This window comes from Lotus japonicus, chromosome 2 (assembly GCF_012489685.1).
Source record: "Lotus japonicus ecotype B-129 chromosome 2, LjGifu_v1.2".
Taxonomy (NCBI): domain Eukaryota; kingdom Viridiplantae; phylum Streptophyta; class Magnoliopsida; order Fabales; family Fabaceae; genus Lotus; species Lotus japonicus.
The window spans coordinates 89,678,038-89,693,464 of NC_080042.1; the positions used below are offsets into that span (position 1 = coordinate 89,678,038).

Genomic DNA, 15,427 nt, shown 5'->3' on the forward strand with positions numbered 1-15,427 from the left:
CTCCAAAGAAACCCATCGATCACAAAAGAAGATACCACAGCCAATGTCTCTTCGAGGGGAGGAAGTGGGGGTTGATTCCTAAGTCTGCGATCGACACAGGGAAGAAAACGTCATGGTGAACTCAAATCCGCGAGGCATATGTTGGGGGTTCTCTGTAGGAATCGAAGTGGGTGGGGGAAGTGGCGGTTCTCATGTGGGCGTAGAGGAGGAGGGCGTCGAGGGGCATGTGGATGCAGATGGAAACGGCTTCTCTGTAGAAGGTTTTAAACGATTTTGAAACCTAGAGAAACGCCTGAGAGAAGGTGAAAGGGGAAGGAGTTTCTATTTTGTCGAAACTGAAAAGCCTTTCACATTGAATGAATAAAAAGAAGGAGTGAAACTGATACAATTGTGAATCAACGGCTGAGATCAAATCTGAGTGAAATAAATGTTTTTTTTACAAAAATATCCATGCCCAACTTTCATAATTTTTGGAATAAATTGTTGAAGGACTTTTTTGCCCCCAAAGTTGCAGAAACTCTACTTTTATATATATATTATAGATAGATAGATAGATAGATAGATAGATTATAGATAAAGTATTAAAAAAATTAAATGAAAAAAGAAAAATAGAGTAATATCAAAACTATTTATTCAATCCGGTTTTCTTTACCGATTTTGAACTTTCTAGTTTTTTCAACTAAACCAACCAGTCAAATCGATCAATCCGTCCCGATTTTTAGAACACGTACAGAAAAATCATATATTTGCAAAAAATAAATGTGTGTTTGATTTTCTATTTCGCTTAATGCAAATGAAAAAACACACATTCAAGCATAAAAGAAGAAGTGCAATTTTATCAAGTTAATTTCAACGTGAATTTAATAAAAATTCAAGCATGCACACACAAAATATTTATTTTATTGTCTTTTCTTTTCCTATTAGCTTCTAGCTAGTGCCAAGACAGACCTCTTAATTAGTCGTTAGACTGAAAAATAAGACCATAGTTAGAAACATAATTTTTGTGTGCTGGAAAAAAAGGTCTCCATTCTCCAGCATGCAAATGGAAGCTAGGTTAGGTAGGTAACGAGTCACACGGTGCTTGGCCAATAACATGACTGAAACTGAACCCAAGACTGGTTGATAGTCCTATCCTAGTCACTAGTAAGCGCAAACCAAAAAGAAGTTAACATCCAAAAATGATGACATCAACCAAACCAAACCCTTCGTTACCTACGACCTTTACCAATGTAAAACGGATAATTATATCTTCACACCTCACTTTTGAGGTGTGGAGAAGTGGAAGAAGAGAGAGATAGGAAGAAAAGAAAGAGAAAGTAAAAATGTGATATGTGATTTGATTGATAAAGAAGAGAGAAATAAATAAAATGGAGGTGAAAAAAAAGTGGAGAGGTGTGTGTATATATCATACCTCAATGTAAAACTACCAAGCTATGCCGTTCAAAAAAAAAAAAACTACCAAGCTATAGGAATCCTTGGCGTAGAGGCTAGAGTCTTGTGTTCAAATATGCTAAAAATTACTGGATTATTGGATAAATAAAACATAACAAGACAGATGACCGTAGGAAGACAAGTCATTTCAATTCTTATCAGATATATATATATATAAATAAAATTGACTTGGACTATATATTAATCATATTATTATTTAGTTATTAATAAAAAAATATATTATTCTCTATATTAATTAATAATTGTAAAACTTTTTAGTTTCCTCATATTTAAATATTATAAAAATAATTATTTAAATTGTAATTATTAATCACAACTTAAGAAAAAATTAAAAATAATAATGATAATAATAAATAAAATAAAAATTGAGTTCATTAATAAAAAATTATTAATTAGATATTAATAACCTTTTATATCATTCATTTTATTAAATACTAATAGTAAAACTTTTCAATTGTATTAAAACATTAACTATTAATGTTATTTAAAAAATATGTAAATAAACACATGCAACACAGTGATGTTACACATGATAATATCTAAAACTCATTCATTTTCGTTACAATTTTTTTCCCAAATTTTTCATTGCTTCTAGTTTCTTTTCTTTTTCTTTCTACTTTCTTCCTGTTGTTTGCATCAAAATAAAATGTACAAAAATATGTTCATGTTTGAATAGCGAGTTATATGAACGAATTTTCACCTAAAAAAGTTTCAATAACTTCACTTTTATCATAATATCTATTTATATTGGTGTAAACGGATATCCAAAAATAGTCATAACATCTAATTTTCATGGGCGAATTTTGTTGAATTTTAGTTCCTTCTGCAAAACTAGATGATAGTGAGTGTGCAGCTAAGAACTTTGTTTTGAAGTTATGAACACAGACCTAAAGCGGAGGCAAGAAAACGTGAAATAGTTTTTCAACTTATTACTTTTTTATTAGCCTTCTTGAGATTTTGTCACAAGGGTTTGTGGACCCTTTACAAAAAAGCTGTCGAAGTCATTTTCCACAGAACTATACTTCATGGGAGTAGCATTTTTGGGAACTAAAATGTGAAGCAAAGAGAAATGATCACCCCAAATATCATATGTATACTCATCAGCAAGTCCTGTCTCTTGAGCTTCAGCAGCTTTTTGGTTGTGGAGTTTGGATCCCGGAGCGCGAGCATGCGAGGCGGTACTGGGACAGTTTGAAACCATGGAAAAGGGAAGAATGGGAGGAGTAGCAGCACAAGGTATCTGAACAGGTATGCTAGTAGCTGGACATTTTGAAGCTGACTTCAGCACATTTGCTTCAGCATCAGTCTTAAAAGCTTGTTTGATGACAGAACGCTGAGCAGTCACCATAGTCTCAAGGGGTGGCTCCACATTGGAAGACAAAGGCCAGCTACATTTAGGTGTAGCAGAAGCCATTGGCGATGATGGAGATGAGGGTGTGGAGTTCCCGCTCTGACTACTAGAAACTTCAGATAAGGCTGCCAATTTCGCACCGAGACTCCTCTTCTTCTTTCTTCTTCCCTTTTCTCTACCATTTTTAACAACGAGACTGCCCAACTGGGATGGTTTCATTGAATCAGAGCTTTGAACTGTTGTGGAAGAAGACAATACTCTTTCACTTTGAGCATCCAATAAATTACCAGTCTGTTGTTTCTGATTTTCAGAACTCTGCCTCAAATCCTGAGACAAGGAATATCTGCCACAAGAGGCCTCCATTAGATGATTTATCTTATTACACATTGATAGCCTATGCGGTCCCTTTTGTAGCAAAGAGGATTTCTCAGCACTTTTTATTGTGGTCTGGACCAATTTATCATCAGTCTTGCATGTGAAATCCAAGGATCCCAACGCAGGGGTTTGAGGAAATATGAACCAAAACATCAGAAACACAAAGGATGCAACGAAAAGGAATCCAAGCAGGTATTTCTTAACTCGCATCCAGAACATAGATTTCTTGCAGTTACACAGCATATCATGTGGGAAACTCGCCTTCATGGGTAACAGAAAAATACCAGTCTGCAAGGAGAGTTCAAGATCTCGATGCACAACAGCAGCAGAAAAATCAGTCTGGTATGATATCAGAAGTTTAGTTGACTCCCCAGGTTCAAGAGCGAAACCCCAACAATTAAGAATCTTAAAACCATCCAACCCACATTCTCTCCCAGAAACTCTGATACTTTTAACCTCCAAGGGCAAATCTCCTGTGTTCTTGGCATATAACTCTTTCACTAAAGGTTGTGAGCAGGCAGATGTCATCTCCTTCATGTGAAGTAAGGCATACGGAAGAGAAAAATTGAGTGGCTTGTGCATTTTGAGGTCAAAATCTACACTCTGCACTTGCTCAGACCCTTCAAGGAAAACTAGAGAAAGCAACCCTCCAAATCCCCTTAAAGGTATCCACTCAACACCTGAAAGATTGTTTCTAATCAATGCTGAACCACTCCACCCACAAGGATTGGATGGATAAAAAATAATCGGCCCTAAAGTTACACTATCATTAGGGTGCACATAAGCCTCTGTCAGTGCACTCTTTGGTACTGAGAATCCATACTTAGTTGGAGTAGCATCTTCATCCAGAACCAAATTACCAGATGAAGAAGGGTGCAATAAATCTTCTAAACCTCTACACTCGTTAATTATTTCTCCTGAGTTCAACATAAGCTGCATCATAACTGGATGTTGGCTAGGATTCTTTACAGTGATCCCCCGAGAGACATAACTTCCAACCTGAATCTTCGGAAATAGCAGCACCTCACGGTCTTCAAGCACAGACATATCATCAGTGGTTCCTAGAGACTTCCAGTTTGCAAGAACAAGTTCATCTACACCTGCTGTCTCTGAAACCTTCATAGAGAAAGTAGCAGAAAGACTTAGTTTTAATGATTATTTGAAATATGTATAATAATAACTTCAAGAAAAATAAATAAAATTTGTTTCCAATAGTAAATTGAGTGAGTTCCCCTACTGAGCATTATAAACATACACAACAATCTGCAGAAAGACATATTTCAAATGAAGGAAAAATAAATTATCATGAAAGTTCCCTTCCGTTTAAAAATTCTGCAAAATCAGGATTCATTCCCTCTAAATATAATATGTTTTCACTTCAGAGACAAGGCAGTTGAAGTAGCCAAAGAATAAATAAACGTGAAAGAGCCATGAAGAAAAAAGGGTATGGGGCAGAGTGGGTCTGAGAAAATTGAGACAACGAGAAGGCATTATGTATGGCGGTATGGGACTAGATCCCTCCACAATTTATAGAACAATAGCTGCACACTATACAAATTGATGAGACTCCAGGCTTCCAGATTAGAGCCAACAATGAAAGTACATGCTGCGGTTTATTTGTGTGGTCAGGGCAATATAAATAAGCAGAAATAAGCTTGTTTATTCTCTCACTTGTCTGTCTTGTCAAACTCTAAGCACACTCCAGGATTGGATTCAAATGTCTCGAAAAGAAGAAACAAAATTAGACTTGTAGAGTAATATTGTGGATGCAAGCAGATGATTATCATTAAAATGCCACTGCCACAAGATTCAAGTGCAAAAATAAATAAATAGTACGCAATAGCTGGCAATAATTGTCAAGATCAGCATTTTATGCAATAATATCCTAGAGGAACACCTATAAATTTATCATACAAGGAACTTACAAAATATGCTACTAGATTAATTTGAAATACCCCATTCTCAAGAATTAATAGATAAAAAAACAGTATTCATAACACTTAGTAGTCTATATTCCAAGTAACAGGTTAAAAAACAAATGACAAATCATCAATCTTTTTCTTGAAAATAAAGTACAGGGAATCGACTGACCTTTATGTTCAACTTCGGTGGTAACTGCATGCCTCTGTCCACATACCCTGCCCTGCCAGATTGGATATGTTTAGACTTGCCTTCTGCTCCAACAGATGAAAGCCTTTGATGTTCAAAACAAATATGTAATATGTCCTCACATGAAATCTCAATCAGGGGATTAGTTGAGTCATTTGTAAGAATCAGCAATTTGCAGTTCTCTCGCAACTTGGAGACTTCAGGTGGGATGTCACTCAAATCTAAGTGCATCTGACTACAGTAAATAATGCCAACTTGAGTTGCAGTACCAGGGAAAAGTAGTAAGCCTTCCTTGTACTTGATATGGAAAAGCTCCACATCAGCAACTTGTAGGACTTTAACAAAACTTAAAACATAAGGGGCACCATTTCTTACAGTTATAGTGATAGCACTTTCACCACTATCACATGTGGCTAGACCCTCAAGAGTTGCTGAAATAAATAAACCACCAGTGTCATAGGCAGAACGATTATCGACTTCAGCTTCAATAGGAATCATAACAGTATCAGACATGTCTTGTGAGGACCTCAGTAAATGCAAACAAAATGCACCAAATATTTTCCCCTCAAATCCAACTGTAACATCCATCTCCATGATGAGACTTTCAGAGCTATGTGGACCAATATCCCAGTTCCTGTGAGGCCTGATTGCTACTACCGGTGAACCAATTTGGCTACTTTTCACAACCAATCGGTCCTTAATGGTTGGAAATAGATGAGTATCAGAAGCCTCAAAATCATTCATCCGACAAACTGCTTCAGTTTCAACTGAAGTATCCCCTGAAGAAATTGATATCCAAGCAGTTATTTCCTCCACATAAAGGGGTTCGTCGAATGGATTAAATAACGAAAAATTCTTGCTCAACCTTCCACCTGGAGAAATCTCCACACCTGATAAGGACTGAATTCCAAAAGGAGACTCAGTAGCATATCCTTTAGCCTCTACTATGAATCCACCAGAATTTGTCTGCAAGATCAGGCTAGCTGAGGACAAGCCCAGGTATTTAGGGAAGAAAACAAAACAAATTAAAGCTGATTCACCAGGTCTAAGAGAAATCTCGCTGAAGTTACAAGGGTAGAACTGTAAGTCTGTGCTGAATGGTTCATAGAGGTGTAATGTGCTCTCATTGCATGTATTTTCTACAGTTAACAAAGCTGCTGAAGAAGAATACAGATATTTTTCTCCCCAGTCCAGCACAGTAGGGCTAATCCTTACATTGGGCAAGACAGAACCATCATAGGAATTTGATTTGGACACCTCAGAGTTCTTGGACCCAAAATGTGCTGTCTTCTGCTTAAGTAAAGAGCCTCCACAGGGTAAAGTATCATCTTTATGACCAACCTTAGTTTGCAGAAATGGTACCTCATTCACTGCTTCTCTGGATTTTAGGGAACAAGACACAGCCCTTCCATTATGTAACCTAAACACACCATGATCAGATGACCAGCTTTTGTTACTTGCTTGCCTGCTATCTTGAGCTAACTGTACACAAAATGGACTTTTGTAATGACTGCCAGGTTCTCCTACAGAAGCTGCCTTCATATTTTTCTCTTTATGAGAAAATTCAGACAACATTGAAGGAAAGCATAACAAATGACTGTTTGGACACACATTTTCAACACTGTTATGGGTAGTTGGAAACCCATGGCCTGAACCAGAGTTGCTGACAATTGTGTCTGAGGAGCCAAAAGAGTAACTTTTCCCAGGAGATGCACAAGCATCATAATCTGGTTGATTTTGTATCCCATTCAAAGAGCCTAATCCATATGCAGCAAGGCATGAAAAGATACAGAGCAGAACCGCATAACAAGTGAATGATCTGGCCAAGTGCAACAATCCCCTAGTTGAACAAAAAATAGATGTTTTAAAGATTTTTTTCTTTCACCTCATATATAAATTGATTTGCAAAACAACTAAAGCACAGGATATTTATACTCCCAGAAAAGGAAAAGAAAAAGTTGCAAAATGTCAGCCAAAAAAAATTTCAAGTCATCACTTCCTTTTCATTTCAGTTCAGCAGGGAATAAAAATTACAATGACTTATACAGATATAGAAAAAAAAAACAATGAAAGGACAATTTGATATTAATACCATTTAACAAAAACCTACATTATATATAAATAACAGAAGGCTTGACCAAAGACTAAGAGCATGTTTGAAATGGATAAAGTACTATGTGACCAAAACTTTACCAAATGCAGTTACATTACAACTCACAGCATTGATTACAGAATAACTAACTGCTGTTATGAGTTGGATTATATAGAGCAAGCAAGGAATGATGAGTTGGATTATATAAAGCAGCACATAAAGCCAAAAATTAATAAATAAACAGCACATAAGGAAAAACAGTAATTAAAATTCAGCTTTGCATGCTAAAAAGGAAAAAGATAAGGATACTTCATAGTTCATACTTATCCACACCATCGTTATGTGAATGAAGTTAAAAATTAAAATAACTATCACACCAAGCTTGAACTAAAAATTAACTAAATAAAAATTACCATAAACACTTGAATAGAACATTCTAACTACCTGAATGAAACATTAACACAAATAGAAAACAAGCAAATGAGCAATAACCCACAAAGCAAACTGGAAAAAAAATCACAGTACTCCCACTCAAAACGAAGAAAGTAAACAACTTTATTCAAAACAACAACTGGGCACCATGGAAAAAATTAGTAACAGTGAAGTACTGGAAAATGGAAACCCAGAACAAAGAAAGTTAAATAAATAGATAAACCCAAAAAAAACACCAAAAAAGAAAACAGTGATCAAGTTGAAGGAAGGGGGGAATGTTGAAATTGAAAAAAGGGGGAAAGCAAGCAAGCAAGCATGGAAGATGAAGGAAGAAAAGGGAGATAAGATACCGGCGGCTAGTGATGGAGGTGATTAGGGTTTGAAGGTTCATGGTGGTGGAAGTGAAAAGCCCATACAACGACGGAGAGGGAATATTTGAGGGTGATAGTGGCCGATTAGATGAATGGCTGCAGTCTCCAGGGAAACTGTATAGGAAATGCTTTGCTGACACAGTGGTGGTGTGTGTATGGTTAAGTAAAAGCAAGAGTAGAACAACCCAGGTAGAGGTAAGGTTAAATATATATCAATAATATTCTCACCATTGAAAAAAAACTGCTAGTTTGTGAAATGGAAAAATGAAATTGGTGTGCTCCATGTGACATGCATTTAATTTTTTAGCATATTTTTCATGCAACCTATGTAAATTTGTAAAGCTAGTAGGTTACAAATTTCTTATGACAGATAATACTGTTTAATGCGTTGATTGTAAGATGAGTAATTAATCTCATAATTACCGATTTTCTGGACATATGTTGGGAAATATCAAGAAAATTGCGTATTACAGTTAATATTGTTTAATGTGTTGCTTGTAAAATTAGTGATTAATCTCACGGTTACCGACTTTTCCGGAAATATGTTGGTCAATATTAATAAAATTTCTTATCAATTAAGAATGCGTTTATTTTTCAGTTTTTTCTTTAATAAAAACACTTTTAAATTAAGGTGTTTGTTTCCACTTTTAAAAAAAATCAAAATATTTGAAAAAACTATTATCACGAAAGTCTATTATGATTAATGATGGTTTTCTTAAGAATCACTAAAATATAAGACGATTAAAAATATATCTTTTTTCAAAATATCGAGCCAAATATTATCATTATGGACAACAAAATTATTTGTACTAGGTATTTGACGCAATTGCGTCAAAGAGACATCTACAGACAGGGGCAGACCCACGTGCAGTTCAGCGGGTTCAACTGAACCCCCTGAAAAAAAAAATTCCTACCTACCCCCTATAGTAATTTTTTTTTGAACCCCTTGAAATTAAAAAATTGCACCCAAGTCCCAGCCTCACTCCTTCTCTCACGCACGCACTCCTTCTCACTCTCGGTCTCTCTCTCACCACACTCACGAATCTTCTCCTCCTGTCGATTCACACGGTCACACCTCTTCTCCTTCTCTTGACCACCACCGATCCAGTCCACCACCACCAGCCGACGCACCACGCCACCGGCCACCAACCCACCACAATCCTTCTCTGCTCACTACCTTCTCTCTCTCACGCTGTCACTCTCTGGTCTTTGGTTCTACTTCTCAAATCTCAAGCACAACACACACCAGTGACACCACGCCACCAGCCACCACCACCGGCTGCCGGCGCACACTGCACAACGCCACCACCCACTCTCTCTCTCTGTTGAAGCTTGAAGGTTGGTTGGAATTGAAAACCCCCAAATTGAAAAACCCCAAATTGAAAACCTAAACCCCAAATTGAAAACCCTAACTGCTATTATTTTGATTTGCTTTCCCTTTTGCTGAGTTTGAAAGTAGAGTATGTTGTCAATTGTTGAATTTGCTTAAATCAATTTGTCAGTTGTTGAATTAGACAATTAGTCATTGTGCAAAAGGAGCACTACCAGGAGCTTTCGGTCATGGGATGATTAGATATTTAGATGATATTGTATTTTACAATTTATTTGCCTTGTGATTCATGGCCCATGGTGCTTGGTCTGATTGGAGAAAGCGTGAGATTGCAGGTTGTGTTTTGGGATCTTTATTGCTGCATTTTGACAGCAAACAGCTAGAAGAAAGCTAAGTCTCTTGCTGTTAGTCTATGAGTTAAATGACAATGAGTTTCTCATTTGAGTTAAGGTGGAATAGGTATCAGGGAACTTCCTTCAGTGTTGCTTTGTTCTGTAAATGACACTGGGTTTGGAGTGCTATACCAACACTGGTTTTTGTCTACTAGTGTTGGTTTTCCTTGTCTATCTTTTGTAAATATCTCTTGTACTTTTTTGGGTTAGAGTACCCTAGTACTCTATTCTAATACTAATTTGCTTATCCAAAAAAAAAAAAACAATTTACATACACTGATACACTAGTTTGCTTAAAATGGGAGTAATTGGTTTGAGAATTGAGAGTAATTGGTTTGATTTACATGAGGGTAATTGGTTTGATTTTAATTTTACAAAACATTCCAGTTATTTTCAATTTTACATGAGAGTAATTGGTTTGATTTAAATGGTTTGATTTAGTAATTGGTTTGAGATTGGAATTTGAATGAAAATGTTTCAAATTGCTCAAGTTTGTCATGAATGATTTGTATATAACTTCATGTATGAATCTAATTTAAGTCTACTCTATCTTGTGAAGGTCATGGATAAATTTTTAATCAAGAGAGCAAGGTCATCAAGTGAGCAATGTGGATCAAGCTTATTGTTCAACGATTTCAGAATATGAAATCGCGTAGAGGACAACTATGATTTGTATAATTTCTGATGTATAAACATATTACAGTTGTTTTTAATTATATTTTTATCGATGTGTTCATGTGAAAAATTTGACCCCCCTGGCCGGGGGGTCCTGGATCCGCCACTGTCTACAGATCTACTTAAGTTAGGACAATTTGTATCACTTGATCTACGCGTTTGATGGTAGCACTTAATAACTAATGACGTTATTTTTTATTTTAATTAAGAAATTAATATGAAAACAAACTATTAAATGTAAATGTAAATAAACTTTAATTTGACAATTCATGCTTATTAAATTCTTAATTTTATGCAGCGGGTGCGTTACTTTATCAATCTTATCAGGAGGACGCACCTCGTCACATCTCGAAGCTTCCTCCTTCTAGTACAAAGAAAAATTATTTTTACAAAATTATATTCATTTAAATTTTACGAAAACATTTAAACATATATTTTATGTTTTAGTTCATTTTACTATGGCTGATAAAGCGAGTTTGACCCATTGGGTCTCCACCAAAGGCGGAAGTACAAGATGGAGTAAAAAAAAAACTATTAAATGTAAATGTAAATAAACTTTAATTTGACAATTCACGCTTATTGAATTCTTAATTTTATGCAGTGGATGTGTTACTTTATCAATCTTATCAGGAGGATGCACCTCATCACATCTCGAAGCTTCGTCCTTCTATTACAAAGAAAAACTATTTTTACAAAATTATATTCATTTAATTTTTACAAAAATGTTTAAACCTATATTTTATGATTTAGTTCATTTTACTATAGATGATAAAGTGAGTTTGACCAATTGGGTCTCCACCAAAGGCGGAAATACAGGATGGAGTCTAAAAAAACTATTAAATATAAATTTTAATTTGACAATTTACGCTTATTAAATCATTAATTTTATGTTGCAGATGTGTTACCTTATCAATCTTCTTGAGAGAATGCACCTCGTCACATCTCAAAGCTTCCTCTTTCTAGTACAAAGAAAAAATATTTTTACAAAACTATATTCACTTATTTTTTTATGAAAGCATTTAAACATATATTTTATGTTTTAGTTCATTTTTACTATGAATGGTAAAGCGAGTTTACCCCATCGGGTCAACTTGGCTAATCCACCAAAGGCGAAACGGCAGGATGGAGTCCAAAACAAACTATTAAATGTAAATGTAAATAAACTTTAATTTGACTATATGCGTTTATTAAATCATTAATTTTATGTAGTCGATGTGTTACCTTAACAATCTTCTTGGGATGATGTACCTCATCAAATCTCGAAGCTTCCTCCTTCTAATACAAAAAAAAAATTACAAAGTTATATTCATTTAATTTTTCTAAAAACATTTAAAAATATATTTTATATTTTAGTTCATTTTTACTATAGATGGTAAAGTGAGTTTGACCCATCGGGTCAACTTGCTCAATTCACCAAAGGCAAAAGTACAGGGTGAAGTCCAAAACTCACCAACCATTTTAACCCCGCCCCCATAACCATCTAAAGAAGGAGTTAGAGGTAGAGTGAATGGGTGAACCTATTAGGCTCAATTCTTATTTTTAAAATTTTAATTATTTTATAGCTAATTTTTGAAAATTTTGAGCAAATTTAAGTGGGTTAACCCATTATTTTGTGTGGGTCAATTCGTCAACCCACCATATTTTAGGAGGTTAACCCACAACCAATTATTTATATTTGGAGTTGTTTTTGTATGATATCGTTTGATATGTTGTATTATATAAAGTCTGATACTGATAGTATTATCCCTTACAGTATTAGACTCGATATGATAAGACCTAATAACAAATTAATATAATATATAGAGTTTGTTCATATATTGTATAACTCATTATATAATTTAAATTGATACAATCATATGTTTGGTGGAGAATGGTGGTGGGTGGTGGTAGAGATGGCGGCAATGGAGGGTGGTAGTTTTGCGATGGTGGCGTGTGGTGGTGATAGTTGTGATGGCAGGGGCTAATCTTATACTTATGTGCATAATATGATGCACCAAACGAGCCTCTATATATTTCTAAATAAATTGATAAGCTTAAATCATTACATAATAAATGATATGATGATTAAATTTTCAAATATGTATAAAATGTATAAAAAAAACATATATGCAAACAAAATATTTTTTATCTTACCCCACGTCATATCTCTATCTCTATTTTTTCTATAAAATACAACCCAGTTAACAAATTATACTATTGGAGCGTAGGTAGAGTTGAAGAAAAATGGAATGGAGAAGTGATTTCTTTCTGTAAACAGAGAAGAGAAGAGAATGATGAAGTAACACTTGGCGGCGCTGTCACAATCCTACTACACTCCCCATGTTCCATTCCATAGGTTCAGGGCGTTGTTCAATCAGCTTCATTTCCTTCCCTCGTTTACCACCGTTGGATTAAATCAAAAGGTCCCACATGAAGCTAGCTCAATACTGTAGATTAGTGTCGTCGTAGTAGAGGGTTAGCGAAATTGGGGTTTTGTGCTAGAGTAGGGTTCATATCTGAATTCAGGAGTGAGGACTATGAATTGGATATTGAGCATTTTTAATCCAGTCTTATGGACCTTCTATTTTTATTTAATGAATGTTATTTTTGGTTACTGCGTTAATTAAAAAAAAAGGTCAAACATGTTTTGGATTCCCCTAAAATAATGATTCGTTGATTTAGGTCTCCTTTAATTTTTTTTTATTAATTTTAATCTTCTGAAAAATAGTGAATTATGGATTTTGATCTTTTTATCTATTTTTGTGACAATTTAAATCGTCACTGGCATATTTTGTGACGGTCTAAAAATCGTTACTAATGCATAGAAATTACCACAAAATGATTTCGTAGTGGTTTAAAATCAACAAAAAAACAACTTATAAGGGATCACAATTTGTTATTTACTATTTTAGGAAATAAAAATTTATTTAACTCAAAGAAGAATGATGAAAAAAAAAGATCAAATATTTGTCAGTATGTATTTAGATTTATAGTACAATTTGCATTTTTTTTAATTCAGTATTAGACCTTTTGTTCGGCTTATAAACATTCTTACACAATATCAATTTAATTGGATTCCGTTTTCATCTCTTGAATAAAAAGGTGAAAACATTTGTAATGTTGCATTGATCGAAAATATAAACCTTTTTGTAGATCTGAACTTAAAAAAAAAATCGCCAAATAGAACATTTCTTGCAGCTAGCTCATGAATTTGATCAGCAAACTCAAGAAATACCAAAAGGGATAGATTGGATCTCTAGTTGTACCATCAAGAAATCCATTATGACATTTGGATTAATTCTAGTCTTAATTAAGGGGTGGTGAAGCTAGGATTATCATTGGAAAGGTTTTCGTTTATATTACCAATTCTTTTTCCTTATGGACAAAACTGAGAAAAGAAAACCTGATTGAGTGAAATTCTCTATCAAGGAAAGAAGAACCCTAGTATCTACTCTAAGAAACTAACTTAAAAAAAGAGACATTTGGTGAATTTTCTTATTGTCATTCATAATAATAGAAACAGTGCTATTTATTATACTAAATATCTACTCTCTAGAGTAATTAGGATGACCATATCATGAAAGATAGAATATGTTAGACTTCTAAAAACTCAATATAATAACTAAAATTAATAAAGCTTCCAATAATAAAAAGAAATGTTGTGGCCCAACCTTCCAAAACTCATTAGAATTAGGCATTCTATTAGAATCGCGTGGTACGTGTACTAGATATATAAGTGTTGTTGTCTAATAAAAACTCGTTCACTCGTTTTTTTTAATATTTACTAATAAGATAATTTCTCTCAATTTCTCATTGTTAACTTACGTGTCATGTTAATATGTTATAGCTAAATACCGGGAAAAAAAACAACACATTTACAACTATACCTAAGTTTTATTCTTTCTAGATGAGTATAATTGTTTCATTACAATTTTATTAATTAAGGTATCCTCACAACTCACAACGATAGGTAACACACTAAATGATAGAGGATGATCAATGAGTTTTTCTATTTACAAAAGTTGAAAATTGAATTCCAACCACTTATTTAGAAGATGAAGTGCTGAACCACTACGTCAACCATTTGCTTAATTCTCTCATTACATCACAGAAAGAAAAGACACATCATCAAAAAATTAATTTTTAATTCTCATTCTCCATGGACAACCAAACCGTAAAAATAAATAATTGAATTGTTCTGCTTTTGGAAACCTACAAAACAACTAGATTTTAGAACTTTAATTTGGACATCCTTCTTTCCATTTGAATTAGTTTTGTTAGTTGTTAATAAAGAGTGTCACTGTTGTGGGGTCGGATAATATTCTAACAGGTGTATAGCTTAAGCTTAAACTACCATAACACCTTTATGTCTCTTATATACTCCATATGCACAAGGAGGAAAGGTATCCACTTCCTCATGCTATGGCCTCTCATGTCTCATCCTCAACTTCAAGTGGATCCATCATTCGCATTTGCCTCCCATGTTCATCGGACCTCATTATTTTTCCCTTCAACCAAACCTACATTAGATTGAGGGAGTGTTAATTAAATTTTTTTTTTTTATATAATGACGTTAAGAGAAACATAGCAAAATAATTTTTCATCCCGTATATTAGTCTCATGACTGTCTGCTATAAAAACACCACATAGACCTAAAATGAATTTTATATGATTCAATTTGATTGAATTAAACTACATTAAATAGAATCATAAGATGTATCATTTATATGGGTGGTGTATATATGGTAACATCCTACTGTTAACTAGTTGGTGAAAAGTTTATAAATGAATTAGTGTGAATGAGATAATGTAATAGGAGTGGTTGTTTCAATCACTTCTAAGATTGATTTAATCCCACCCTAATATATC

At 34.3% G+C, this 15,427-nt stretch overlaps 1 protein-coding gene across 1 annotated transcript; it reads right to left on the reverse strand.

Moving 5' to 3' along the window:
* Positions 1 to 2,361: 2,361 nt before the first annotated feature.
* LOC130740815 (uncharacterized) lies at positions 2,362 to 8,365 on the reverse strand. The gene is made up of 3 exons (XM_057593524.1): positions 8,162 to 8,365; positions 5,270 to 7,127; positions 2,362 to 4,294 (listed from the first exon to the last, which is right to left on the reverse strand). Exons 1-3 carry the CDS (start codon positions 8,200 to 8,202, stop codon positions 2,393 to 2,395), a joined length of 3,801 nt encoding a protein of 1,266 aa, XP_057449507.1. The 5' UTR covers positions 8,203 to 8,365; the 3' UTR covers positions 2,362 to 2,392.
* Between the last annotated feature and the right edge of the window lie 7,062 nt (positions 8,366 to 15,427).